This window comes from Zeus faber, assembly GCF_960531495.2.
Source record: "Zeus faber genome assembly, chromosome: 6".
NCBI lineage: Eukaryota > Metazoa > Chordata > Actinopteri > Zeiformes > Zeidae > Zeus > Zeus faber.
In genome coordinates, this window is record NC_137201.1 from 25835270 (window position 1) to 25848907 (window position 13638).

Genomic DNA, 13638 nt, shown 5'->3' on the forward strand with positions numbered 1-13638 from the left:
GTTCAGGCAGGAGCCTCCAGATCCTTGTGCAATCACACACACGCACACGCACACACACGCACACGCACGCACGCACGCACACACACACACACACACACACACACACACACACACACCCACACACGCACAGGTTGAACCAACAGGACCGGCACCCCCAGAAAGCCTCTCGGAATCCTCTTTGGATAAACCCAGAAAACAGCAACAACAACAAACCCTCCGCGGCTCAGTGACCAAGCACTTGTTTTACATCCAGCATCCCAGAAATGAGGGAAATAAGTGATCCCCAGAAGTGACCCTCCCTCGGGGGTGGGGGTGGAGTAGTATTTCCAAGACAAAGCGAGAGTGATGGTATTCCCTCCGGTGGAAACTTGCTGCGTTTTCTTCTTTCTTTCCCGAACAGGTCCGAGCGCATCTTCCAGTCGGGGCCTCCTCCAGCTTTTCCCGGGGATGGGAGCGGGATACGGGAGCCGGCGGCGCGGTCCGAGCGTCCAGCCCCTCCGCGCGTCCTGTTTTGTCGGCGTTTTATTCCCGGGCGCCGTGCGACAAACGAACTCTTTCCATGACGCTCGCTTTGGACAATTGAGGTAAGTTCTCTTTTCATCCGCTGCTTTTCATTCTCCCGGGACACAAGGAGCCGGCTCAACGGCGCCCCCGGGCGGGAGAAACGGGGGTCGTCGTTGTTGTTCTTCGACTTCTACTACTACTACTACTACTTCTTCTTCTTCTTCTTCTTCTTCTTCTTCTTCTTCTTCCTCTTCTCTTGTATCCTTCGGTGTCGCCTTACTGCCGCCTCCTGGAGCTGGTTAACACCCGCACTGTCCGCCGGGTCAGATTCTTCACTCTTCGCTCCCGCCACTACCCCACATGACCTTTGACCCTGCTCCTGTCAGTCCTTTCCCTTCCCCTCCATCATATCCGGTGTTGTCGTGCAGGGTGTACACATATGCTTGTTTTTCAGCGGGCGTTGCGTATACCCTCTTGTAAATGCGATCAGATGTGTCCTGCAGCATCCACACGATGAGAGACAGTCTGAGCACGTGTTCCCTGAAGAACGGCCACTCAAGAGATGATCTGCACATAAACACTGGATTACGATGTCGTTGTCTTGCCCTATAATCCAGGGGCCAGTGTTGATCGATTGCTCTTCTGTGGTGAATGTTAATTCCACAATGATCCTCACTCCCTCAAGTCAAGCAGCAGAGGTTAAGCGGCAGTGTTTTTAAATACTAACGGCCCATTTTTGGGTGAACTAAATATGCAAGAGTAGTCTTATATATATATTTATATATATGGTTATAACACAGGGCGTTTATCCTTTGCTGGGTGGGCCGCTTACAAAAAAATAATAATATTTTTTTGCCAAGGATATCCACTCTTTTATTTTTCTTTATCATTGCACATCGCCGTCTTCCCCTCGTCCCCCGATCCGCTCTTTGTTGACTTTCTCCCGTGCAATACCGTTTCCCTCCGATTTGGAGAGTTTAATTGCGCTGTCTGTTTTTGTCTGTTTTTTTCTTTATTTATTTTTTTTAACAGCTTGCTTGAGCTCATTCGTCCATTCTCTCGTGACCCGTGATGGCCAACCCAGAGAAGTGGAACCACAGCGCCTTGTCTCATTACTCGTGAGTGTGTTTCCATTATTTGAGAAACAGGGTCATCGTCCCGTCCATCCATTATACATAAGGCCGTGGTTCTCAACGTGGGGTGCGGGGACCCCGCCGGGATCCTTCGAGAGGGGGTCCCCAGCTGAATGATTAATAGTTCAACTTCAACCTTTTTTTATTTTTTTGAATTTACAAGACATCAGCACCGTTAGAGAACGTACAATAATGACTATTTTGATCTGTTATCTCCCTTATTATAGTTGAGACAGCAGGTGTGGAATTTTGGACTTAATCATATCTAACAATAAAATTATTCTCAGATTGGGGTCCCTGAAACTCAATCTTATCAAATGGGATCTGCGCCCTAATGTGTACCAAATCGAGCATCGTTGACATTGAAAAGGTGGAGAACCACTGTACGGCAAAAGGAATTGTGATCAGTTTTCAATCAGTGTTGTTATTGTTGTTGTTGTTGTATTGTGTTGGTGGTAATAACAGTGCAATGTGTGTAACGCAGGTTTTTAGGGCTGCGGCTACTGCTATTACTATTGGCGTACTGGTTGTTTTCAGGCGTATTGTGCATTGTGTATTCGCAATTTTTTTTTCTATTTGTTTGTATATGAACATTTTCTTCTATTTTCTTGTTTCCAATTCTCTATCTATCTATCTATCTATCTATCTATCTATCTATCTATCTATCTATATCTATATCAAAACTAAAAATCAACCATATGCTCAGAATAAAGTTTGAATATAAGTTTATATTTAAATGTGTTAAAAGTAAAAGTTTAAATAATTTAGTTACGTACATATAAGGAGGACTTAATTGATATGATTAGATCATCACATACTACTGTCTCGTCCCGTTCTAAATGTTCTCAAAATCACTTTTCCTAAAATACATTTAAAATAAACAAATAACAACACAGAAATAAATAAATACATACATAAACAAACAAACAAACAAATGAATACATACATAAATACATAAATACATAAATCCCAACTTACAACCCAGTTTTGTTTTGGTTTAGAAAAACCCCGGGTTAGTTGCTGGTTCCCCCCCCCCCCCCCCCCCCCACCCCCCACCTGGTCTCCGGGTGCTTTTTCTTTGTCGGCCAACTAGATTTCTCCGGCGGTGGGAAAGATGACAACGTGACGAGTCAGCCGCCGCTTCCCTCGGCCGCAGGTACCGCGTCCGACCGTTCGAGTCCCGCGTGTCTGCCACGCAGGGGCTCGCTCCGTCCAAATACATGCGCCGTGTGCGTTGAGAAGAGCGGCTTTAATGAGCTCTGGCGGCAAAGCTGTTGATGCATTTGGCGGAGAGTGTGGCGCCAACTTAGAGAGCCTCCTAGCTAGCTAACGTTAGCCTGGCGGTGCGGCGCTGGAGGCGGCGCCAGGCGCACAAGGTATACGGTCGTTTACGTTTGCGTACAGTTATACCGACGCGCATAATACACACACACACACACACACACACACGCGCGCGTGTCGAAGTCTGTTTATCTGATGATACACGTGTGAAACCTAAAAAAAAAAAAAAATGACATTACATTCCGGGGGCGAAGGATTATTTCGATATTTCTCTGCTGTGTGTGCGCGCCTGCCTGATTCAACTGTGGCCATTTCAAAACGCGGCGTTCTGTTGACGTTTGAACATAATCAGATAACTATGTGTGTTTGCATCGTAGCAATAAGATATCGGGACAATTTGACGGAACAAGAAATTCTGGGTTGTCCCCTCCAATGTGGGATTAAAATGTGCGCGTCACAGCGTGGCGACTCTTCAAAATGTCATCCCAATGCGATGCACAAGATGAGAAAACAGTTGATTAATGCTCAGGTCGAAATACAGGGACAATGCGTGATATGCTAGATTGTTCGTTGCTTTCATTCAAATTTCTATATTTGTGATGTTTTTTTAATTTTGTTTATGTATTTGGTGAACTTCTACTTCTGTACTTACTTGTTTCTCACTGAACTGCTGTAACATCCAAATTCCCCGCCGGAGGTTAATAAAGTACTATTTTAGCTTCTCTTTACTGTTATTACCAGCCACTTTTTCCACTCAGTTGTACTTTTCCCACCCACATCTCACCTCCCTGTGGAGGGTGGGTGGCTATACAAGCAAGACGCTCTCCTGCCTCTAAAAGTTCTGCCTCCCACATTATCTTGTTTTCAGAATCCCCATGGATGACCTGACCCACGCGCTCTCGGCCAGCTTTGCTGTGTCGAAGGAGCCAAACAGCACCGCGTGCGCGCACCCTCGGCTGGCCCAGTACAAGAGCAAGACCAGCGTACTAGAGCAGAGCGAGAGACGCCGGCGCTTCCTGGACCTGCAGAAAACGTGACTATCCTCACAGGGTTTTCTTTAAATGTCCGTGTCTTCCGGTCAAGACCAAGTGTAACTTCAATCATCGTTTGGTTTGGTTTCTTTTGGGATGGTTTTGTGGGAGCCAACTGATAATTAGTTTGCCTACAAATAAGTTGTTTGTTTCAAAATGTTTCTTACGATAAATTTGATGAAGTTTTACTTATAGTCTTCAATCGGTTTATTAAAGAGGCCTTTTTTTTCCACATCATGATTGCAATTTTCTCTGTATTTTCAGTAATTCCACCTTAATAACTATTAACACGGTTGTCAGTAGTAGCCAAGATGTTATTTTACCCCTCGGACCGAAATTCTTAGAGGGACACAGATAATGAACTAACTCAATTTATCTAAAATAATGCATAACATCAGTATTTACAAATTAAAACTATAGTGTTTAAGAATATTCATGCAACATGTTTACATCTGTTTGAAGTTTATAATTAGTAAATTATGAAAAACTTGAAAACATGAAAACTAGAGATGTTAATGTTTAAACTATTAATCACTTGAATTCTGAATTCATGTGAATTCTGACAGTTTAACAGGTACCTCAATTAAATACCCAAGCTTGTTGCAGCTCCCTACAGTCAATTTGTTCATATTGCCTCCTTTCTAAAACATATTGAACAAAATCAGACCTGTATCTCAACTCCTAAGCTTCTTCACCTCCCTCTCCATGATTTTTGCTATGCTTTAACCAGAAATAGTTGAATTATAGGGTTTTTTTTTTCTTTTGAAGTGAAATCAATAGCATATTGCAAGTTTTAGCTAAGCATTTTCTCTTTGCAAATTCCAGTAAAAGGTTAAACTATGTCAACCATGCTCGCCGTCTGGCCGATGGGGACTGGACTGGGGCCGACAGTGATGGGGAGGAAGAGATGGACAAAAAGGAGGAGGGGGAGCAGAAGCTGGAGGAGGCTGCAGAGGAAGAAGGCATGGAGATAGAAAGGAGAAAGCTGCCAAAGCATTATGCCAACCAGGTGGGTGTTTGAATATAAGCAATGCCATGATCCAAAGATATGTTTTTTTGGGGTTTTTTCCTATCCTTTCAAAATGCAGCTTACATGGATGGACTTCCGCAGTAATTTATCATCCCCAGTAGAGGGTGCAGTTTGACTGCTCTCCAGCTTGAAACCTAGAGTCATACAAAACATAGCTGCTCCACCTCCCCGACAGCGTGGATGAGACGGGCCAGTGGTGCGTGCGGCATGCGCGCCGACACTCACTTTCATTGCGCCACAGGGTTTGTTTCACTCTCTGACTTGCACGTTCAAGCCGATCACGCCGCAAGCCGAGCACATCTGATACCTACACTGGTAGCAGCTGGCCGATCCCTGCGGTGAGGTCCGTGCAAGGGGTGCTGTAACCTAGGTGTACATTATATCTGCCTTTGTAACATAGACTGTTATTGAAACCTGACTGATAAAGTTCAAATTTGTCCGGTAAAATATATTATTTTTGGACACCGGACCGAGTTTTACGACAGTGGTGTAGGGGCACCAAATACAAAAAGTTACATAGTGCTGCTTTAAATCTCTAGAGTGCTATTTTTTTAATGTAGTTTCTATTTAAACATAAACACATTGTTTACATAAATCATTTTTTATTATTCAATAACAGATGAAGAGATAACAAATAAGACATTTCTCAACATTTTTTTATTCATAGTTTGAACAGTAGCTTCTGGTCCTTCACATGATAATATTTCATGTATTTGTAAAAAGACTGCGTCCTGTGTGTGTCCTCCTCAGCTCATGCTGTCAGAGTGGCTGGTGGACGTGCCTGCGGAGCTGGACGCTGATTGGCTTCTGGTGGTCTGTCCCGTGGGGAAGAGATCTCTCATCGTTGCCTCTAAAGTAAGAGCCTTTCAATGCTCTTCCCCTGTTTCAAAAATACATTCTGTTTCAGTCGGTTAGGCTCCCATTTCAGAAAATTGTTCATAAAATACATAGAATTCACTTTGTAGAAGTGAAGACAATCGTCACAGCAAAGACTGAGGCTAATATGTTAAAATAAAATACTGAATTTTACACTACCTGCTGAGTATATAAATCCTTGATTTGCGAGCCATGCCTGGCAGTATTTGGGGGCAGAGTACTCGGCAGGAGTAGATCTTGTGGTTAAATTGTCAACGTGTTTAAGGGCAACGAAAACTGCCACCACATCAGAATGACACAAGTATTTTGGGTTTCCTGTTCCTTGGTGCAAATAAACCCCAGATGCACGCGTTTCCCGCACCACGCGTCACACTCTCCAGAACTGGTTACACACCGTGAAACACACTCATCTGTTTCCTCCTTCTCTGCCTCAGAATTTGACCTCGCTGTTGGCGGGTCCTAAAGCGACCAAAACAATCCGCTTAACTTCCTCTTTTGCCCAATATTATTTCAGCTCATATCAACTCCCAACAGCAAGTTGACAGCGATGTATTTTATAATTTACTTAACTGTGGAAATTACTTTTGCGTAGTGCAGAGGACCACCACCCCCCCAAGGGATTTTAAAAAGTATACAAAAAAAATTTAATATATTAAGTCTGCTTTATGACTATTTCCATTCATATGCTGCCCTTTCTTTCTCAATGTCTTATTTCAAATGCTGAAATTTGTTATTTGCCCTGCAATAGATATAGGATTGATTAAGTTGTCTTAATGTAATTTAATGGTACTGTGTGGGGTTTTGTGTTGACTGTATTCAGTAATTAACTTGTGCAATAATATATGTGCAATAACACTGTAGATACTGTAATAAGCTTGTTAGTTTATAGTAATAATTCATGTTTATAATTTATGCCCTATATACCCAAACAATAATTTATCCTGTGCATATTATCACATTTTGTATCTTTTGTTTATCTTTTTATATCTGACTATTTCTGTTTTGTATTGTTTTGTATTATTTGGCTATATATATATATATATATATATATATATATATATATATATATATATATATATATATATATATATATATATATTTGTATTTTAATTGCATTTTTATTTCACTTTTTATTCTATTTTTTATTTTTTTATTTAAATTCTGTTACCGTTAAGGTGTTTTTATGTTAATGGTCTGCAGTGTAACACACCAAACCTTGCCAGAACAAATTCCTAGTATATGTAAATGTTCCTGTGTGAATGAACTCATCGTGATCTCTTCGTCCTGTATTCTCCTCTCCTTGACGCGGCCCCACAGGGATCCACGGCTGCGTACACTAAAAGCGGCTACTGCGTCAGCCGCTTCCCGTCGTTGCTGCCCGGTGGGAACCGACATAACTCGGCCGTGGGAAAAGGTGGGTGGGGCTTCTCTTAATAGCCGTGCTTTATCAGATCCAGGGCGGAGCGGAGGTGGTTTGAATGACATGACAAATTGCTCAAACAATGGCGGCCATTTCTTTCTGAATCCGTATTATAGCCTCAGAGGCAAGTTCATTTATGGAACGGTTTGGTTTGAATAGTTCTTACAAGATCCTTGCAGGGCATGAATTTTGTCCTCAGAAATTTAAGTACAGGAATACCTTGAAAATAGCCCCTTTTGTGCTTGAAGTGCTCTGAAAGTCCTTGGAAAATACATGATCATTGAAAACCTGTGATATTCCTGCTTGTTTTGCGATTCAAATCCTAAAGTAATACAATTTTCCAGAATTGCTTTCATGATATAAATAACGCCAGGGAAATGTAAATTTAACCTATCATGGTTGGAAATATGCACTTAGATGATAATGATATGCATTCTGAACCCGATTTTATATATTTATTTTAATGTATATTTTTAAACTTTTTATGTGTTTGTTTTTTTTGTTAGTTTTTTTTCCAAAATTGTCCCCCGGGAATTAATTAGATGTTCCTAACTTTCATATTTAACATTTATACTTCGTCTTTTATTAATATTTTATGAAAAGAAAATTGTGTATATATGAAATATGCCTTGTAAATAATGGTATTTTATTTTGATTAAATTACTGAATTTTGTAATTCAGATTAATGATAGTACAAATACACTAACAATATCACGTGGGGATATTTGAGGTATTTTTTTTAAATGTGAGAATTTACATAGATAGATAGATAGATAGATAGATAGATAGATAGATAGATACTTGATTCATCCCTTGAGGGAAATCCCAGCCTCACAACAGCTCTAATCAAAAAATAGGCAATAGTAGTTAAGTAGTAGTGGAATAAAAATATTAAAAAGAAAAATGCAACATAGCTCAATGTTGTCAACCTCTTTGGATTCTTGAACATTTTGACTTCAACAGAAGAGCATCTGTTAACTGGTGATGATGATCATGATTATTATAAATTCCCCCCTACGGCCCTGCACTAGTGTCAACACCAGCAGCGTTTCCCGCTCTCAGATCGGATGACTGTTAAGTTATTCTGGCTCACTGTTACAAAGCTGTTGTTGACTGAAAGTTTACCAGTGTAATACCCAAAGTGGAAAGATGGGTAAAGGAAGGGGGAAAAACAATCACTTGTTCACCTCAACAAGCACTGTTGGAGCGTCAGAGATTAAGGTGGCTTAATGTCAAGTTCTGACAAATGCCATCGTTCTAGATCCCCTGTATGAAGTGCTTTTTTTTGAAGTTTTTCAAAATAGGTGGAAAAAAACAACTGAAAGGAATACATTTGTTTTTAATTTAAGCCCAGAAATGGTTGCATAACTTCCAAACAAAGCATCAATATTAGAATTTGTTAAATGGATTCAGGAATTGAATCTCATGGGATTATTGATTTTATTTTTTATTGGGGAGAAAATTTCACCCAGCCCCATGGTGTATATGTTTGAGTATTTTAGATTTGAAGTGATCATAAGTCAGTTTTGAATGCTAGGCTAGTCCTACATTGTCTCGGGTACTTAGACACTTAGAAAGATACTACTTAGATACTATATACTTAGATACTCAATATTTAGATACTAGACTTTTTTATTTTAATTTTACTGGATACTTGGATACTAGATATTTCAATAGTAGATACCAGATACTTGTATAATAGATATTTAGATACTTGATACTCGCACACCAGATACTCGCACACCAGATACTCGGATACTGCATATTTAGGTACTAGATGAATTATATACTATATCTTTTCCATAACCAACCTGCAGACTACACCATCCTGGACTGCATCTACAGCGAGGTGGCCCGGACCTACTACATCCTGGACGTCATGTGCTGGAGAGGCCACCCGGTCTATGACTGCCCGGTAACATTGCCCTGTAATCACCCAGAAATCCCAGAGTCCGCGTCTCCTGTAATTGCTTTGAGTAGCGATGCCTGGGCTGCACATGTACTTCCTAGCCATAGCCACGTTGCAGGGTTTTTTTTTTGTCTGTGTTTTAGGTTGCTTGGCTTGGAATCTTTTTCCACCATGGTTGTTTTCTCATCAACAGACCGAGTTCCGCTTCTACTGGCTGCAGTCCAAGGTCCAGGAGGCGGACGGGCTGTCGGACATCGCCAAACGCAACCCGGTGAGTAGCAAACATCTCTGAATTCCTAATGTACTGTCCTCCCCATGGCCCCGGTTCTTTGAGTCGCTTTCAGCACGGGGGATTTAATTTTTCTTCTTAAAGCGTACTCAACACCTTATTGCATTCATGTTTTAGATAGATACTGATAGTGTCAGCGACAGCTTACAAAAAATATATGCATTTATTATAATAAATAATGAAGCAATGGACTAAAGACAATAGATAATTGGCAATAAATGTAAAACTGTAGAAATATACTATAATACTAATAATGGTGAAAATATTAATATACAATTTGAATAATAAGTAAAATAATGATGAACCTAACAGTGAACCAGGAAGTTCTACCTAACTATAGGAAAAAAATGGTAATGTACAATAAACCTAATGCATAATTAACCCAGATCTACATTCATACTGCAGTTCTCATAATGCACTGCTGCATGTATGTGTATAATCAGATTACAGTTAATTTAATATCATAATAAAATCTCATTAATTTCATCTGGTTATGTAAGTGTGAGATAAAAAGGTACTTTATTGAAGATAACAGTAATAAAGAGGTAAACGATTTGGAAGACTGATTGTGTTTGAAGCTAACGCAGTGTTCTGGTTTTTTTTTTTTTTTTTTTTTTTTTTTTTTTTTTTTTTCTTTGGGGGTTTGTTTGCTACAACAGTTCCGGTTCGTGAGCCTTCAGAGCACGGACTGTACGGCGGGGTCCATCCAGAAGGCTCTGGCGTCTGAGTACAGCTTCAGCGTAAGAAAAACAAACTTCAAAGTGTTGGCCAATACTAAATTCCAATTCCTGTCCATTACTTTTAACTGAATGTCAGAGGCTCGCTTTGTTTGGAGTCATTAGAACGGCATGACGGACACTTTTAATTAAAAAAAAAGGGGGGGGGGGGGGGGGGCAGAAAATGAAGTAGATTTAAAGAGAAAATCATGAGGGTTTTTTTTATGAATATTCTGTGGTGAAGTCTGCAGTACAGTACTTCTTCCCCAAGTAGTTCTGCACTTGTATAGGAACGTCAGCTTTCTTCTTTCTACAGCAATTACCCGTAATTTAAATGTAAGACGCCGGGAACACTGTGTTCCTGTGGTTTGTCCTGTAAGCAGATTTCATTTTATTATGCCATTGTATTATCATCACTACTATACTGCTATCTTCTTCCACCAGACTGCAGATAAATATATTTTACAATATGGCAATACACATATTTACTATACCAATGTATTCACTAGGACTAGTATCACTGCATATTATTGCTGCTTTAGCGTAGCACCACCTGGCCATACTAGGTTAATGAGTCAGCATAGCCCTTCTCCCCATGAACTTGTTTTTAAAGAGGTTTACATACAGTGTATATTATTTCATACGATCTTATCTGAAGCCCTCTTCACCGACTCCGCCTCCAGGTGGATGGTCTCCTCTTCTACCACCGCCAGACCCACTACACGCCCGGCAGCACCCCGCTGGTGGGCTGGCTGCGCCCCTACATGGTGGCTGACATCCTGGGCATGGAGGTCCCGGCGGGAGCCCTCACCTCCAAGCCCGAGTACGCCGGCCACCAGCTGCAGCAGATCCTGGAGCACAAGAAGACGTCGAGCGAGGTGCGGCCGGCCGAGCGCAACGGACGCTACGAGCTGGAGTACCTGTCCACGCCCAGCCAGAGGGAAGGGGCTGACGGGGCACTGACCTTCTCGCCCCACAAGCCCATCATGGAGGCCCACATGGAGGGCTGAGGGGGGGGAGGCGGGTGATACGCCAACCGGTACGTTTGTGCTTTCTTCCAGGAGTTTTAGCGCGCGCCCTGCGGTGAAGCGTGTCGCCTGGCTAGCCCCCCTGCCCAGCGCCGTCGACACTCACCCAAGGCCTGCTCCGTGCACGGCCAGAGTAAAGATTTACTAAACCTAAGCTGTTCATCTGCTCTCCGTGGTCTCCAAAATGTCCAATTCCACCGTTTGGCTTTCACATCTTTTGAGTATTTACCTCGACAGAATCTTTGCACCTTTTCTGTGTTGAGAGGTTATTGGCCGTTTCTTGACCATGCAACTGGTTGGAGGGGTGTCTTATTTGAGATGTGTCAATTTTATTACCAAGTGCAGTGTGATTTTTAACCTCCCGACCTGCGTTTTGCACTTGCAATAAATAAAATGAATTGAAATCTCACACATAACCTTAGCTACATTTCTGTAAAGGTCACAGGCTTCGTACGACTTGCTGTAAATTCAAACAATCCACATAATGTATAACTAAAGAGATTACAGGTATTCTGTACTCGTATTTACCATGATATTGAAAGACAATGTGTTCTGTTATTGATTGTAGTAAACTGACCTGACTGGTAGACTCTTACTTAATAATTTTAAATTTGATTGACTTTTAAAGTGTATGTGTCGAAATAAAACTTTTTTTTTTTTTAATTCCGTCACTCGTCTTCACTCCCCTTACATCGAGAAGATTGCCACATGTTGAAATATCTGTCAATTTTGGCAGGTGTCTCTTACAGACCAGGCCAGGGTGAGAAAAAAGATTGGCAGAATCAACAGGTTGGTGTAAATTTGCTTGAAACTGTGGGTGTTTCTGGTGTAATGGATCAGCTTGTGCCAAAAAAAAAAAAAGTGTCATGAGTCTTGAGGTCAGCCCTAAATGTGCAGATCTCAGCAGGGTCCTCCCCGTGACAGGAAGTTTAATGTCATTTAATGTTGATGTAAAATGTAAAGAGCTCTGTCGAAACGGCCGTCAACAGGAAGTAGGTCCACGTGCCAATCGCCCCTTAGCAGCCTCCACTTGATTACCGTGGTCCCTGCCATTGCACCCACCACCGAGACCTCAGATCAGGATCTTGAGTGGAACCCGAGAAGAACCTCAGATGAACCCGAGAGGAATCCCAGAGGAACCCCAGAGGAATCCCACAGGAACCCCAGAGGAACCCCAGAGGAAACTGAACCGTATCTCAGGTCACCAGGCGCTTTGATCTGATGAAGAAAGGAAACACTTGGGTTTTTTTTTTTTTAACTCTAATGAAAGGAAAGCTGCACGGTGAAACTACTGAAGAACAAAGGGATTTTCTAAGTGAGATGTTAAGTGCACCCTCTTTGAAAAATAAACCTTGATGTATTTAAAAGAAAATGTACACAATTTTTCAGAGATCTCTTGAGATACCAGAGCTGGAAATGTACTCGCCGCATGTCAGAGAAGAGCAGGCTGCACAGAAACTGGTTATGAAAGTATTCTGCTTTTGTGTATTTTTGGTTTTGAGTGCGTGTAGGAAGGAGTCGGCCCAAAAACAAAACTTGGTTATTATCAGATTTCTTCAGGACGCCGTTTGTTTTATATAAGCCTACAATCCACTTCATGTGCTTTCTGTGCAATGAGGCAAGCATAGGACAGAAGTAAATTTAAAAAAACAACTGCAGTGTATATTACAGGATAACGGATCATATTAGAAAGGGTCAATTATACCAATGAACTTTTCCCGAGCTATTGCTGTTTGATAGATGGATAGATGGATGGATGGATAGATACTTACTGTAGACACTTTCATCAAGAAATCAGTAGAATAAAAATAAAATGGAAATATATGGAATATTTTTGAAAATATACACGACTGTACTGAACTGTACACAATAAAAAAATAAAAAACCACGGCAATATACAGTGAACCTCATCATGTTGGATTCTAAGGTAAACATAGTATAACCTAAAAAGTGACCAAGATAAACAAGGAGTGCGGTGCCAGCTGCTTTGGTTTGCACTGAATTTCCCCGGAAAGAAGAACATGAAATGCGCCTTTTCAGTTTTTTGGACTTTTTACTTCCCCGGCTCCGCCCTTAGATGTGGTTGGAGCACAGAGCGTGTATGCAATCATTCTCAGACGTGGACTCTTAAGCTCGGCATGAAGGTCCAAACGATCGGAGGCCACATCAGTTATTTCACGTTGAACGATTTAAAAAAAGCGAGGCCTCAAAAGGCCTCGAACCCAGAGCCAAATCTGCACGGACTTGTTTTGGTTTTGTGTTTTTGTTTTTTTTTTCATCGTATCGTCAATTCAGAACCGAGAAAACTACTGTGGGCGGGCAGGAATCAGACGAGCGCTCGGAGCGAGACTTCTGCTCTTCGTCATCCCCAGTCGCTTTCCAGGAACCCTGCACCTGTCAGCGTTCTCTGCCCCCCCTACC

At 41.6% G+C, this 13638-nt stretch overlaps 1 protein-coding gene across 3 annotated transcripts; it reads left to right on the top strand.

The window, feature by feature from the left end:
- The first annotated feature begins 19 nt into the window (after window positions 1–19).
- snupn (snurportin 1) lies at window positions 20–11881 on the top strand. Of its 3 annotated transcripts, XM_080002269.1 has the most exons (10): window positions 20–584; window positions 1537–1622; window positions 3787–3951; window positions 4775–4958; window positions 5730–5834; window positions 7173–7269; window positions 9093–9190; window positions 9378–9455; window positions 10133–10213; window positions 10873–11881. In XM_080002269.1, the coding sequence occupies exons 2-10, from the start codon at window positions 1576–1578 to the stop codon at window positions 11197–11199; spliced, it is 1182 nt and encodes a 393-aa protein (XP_079858395.1). In that variant the 5' UTR covers window positions 20–584; window positions 1537–1575; the 3' UTR covers window positions 11200–11881. The 3 variants fall into 3 exon arrangements, with proteins under 3 accessions (XP_079858395.1, XP_079858396.1, XP_079858397.1); XM_080002270.1 differs by lacking the exons at window positions 20–584; window positions 1537–1622 and adding an exon at window positions 2666–2793; XM_080002271.1 differs by lacking the exons at window positions 20–584; window positions 1537–1622 and adding an exon at window positions 2875–3013.
- Window positions 11882–13638: the final 1757 nt, after the last annotated feature.

Coding starts and splice junctions, on each gene's coding strand:
- snupn (XM_080002269.1), top strand. CDS start 1,576: ATGGCCAACCCAGAGAAGTGGAACCACAGCGCCTTGTCTCATTACTC. Junction 4,959..5,729: donor CAAAGCATTATGCCAACCAG/GTGGGTGTTTGA, acceptor TGTCCTCCTCAG/CTCATGCTGTCAGAGTGGCT. Junction 5,835..7,172: donor CTCTCATCGTTGCCTCTAAA/GTAAGAGCCTTT, acceptor GCGGCCCCACAG/GGATCCACGGCTGCGTACAC.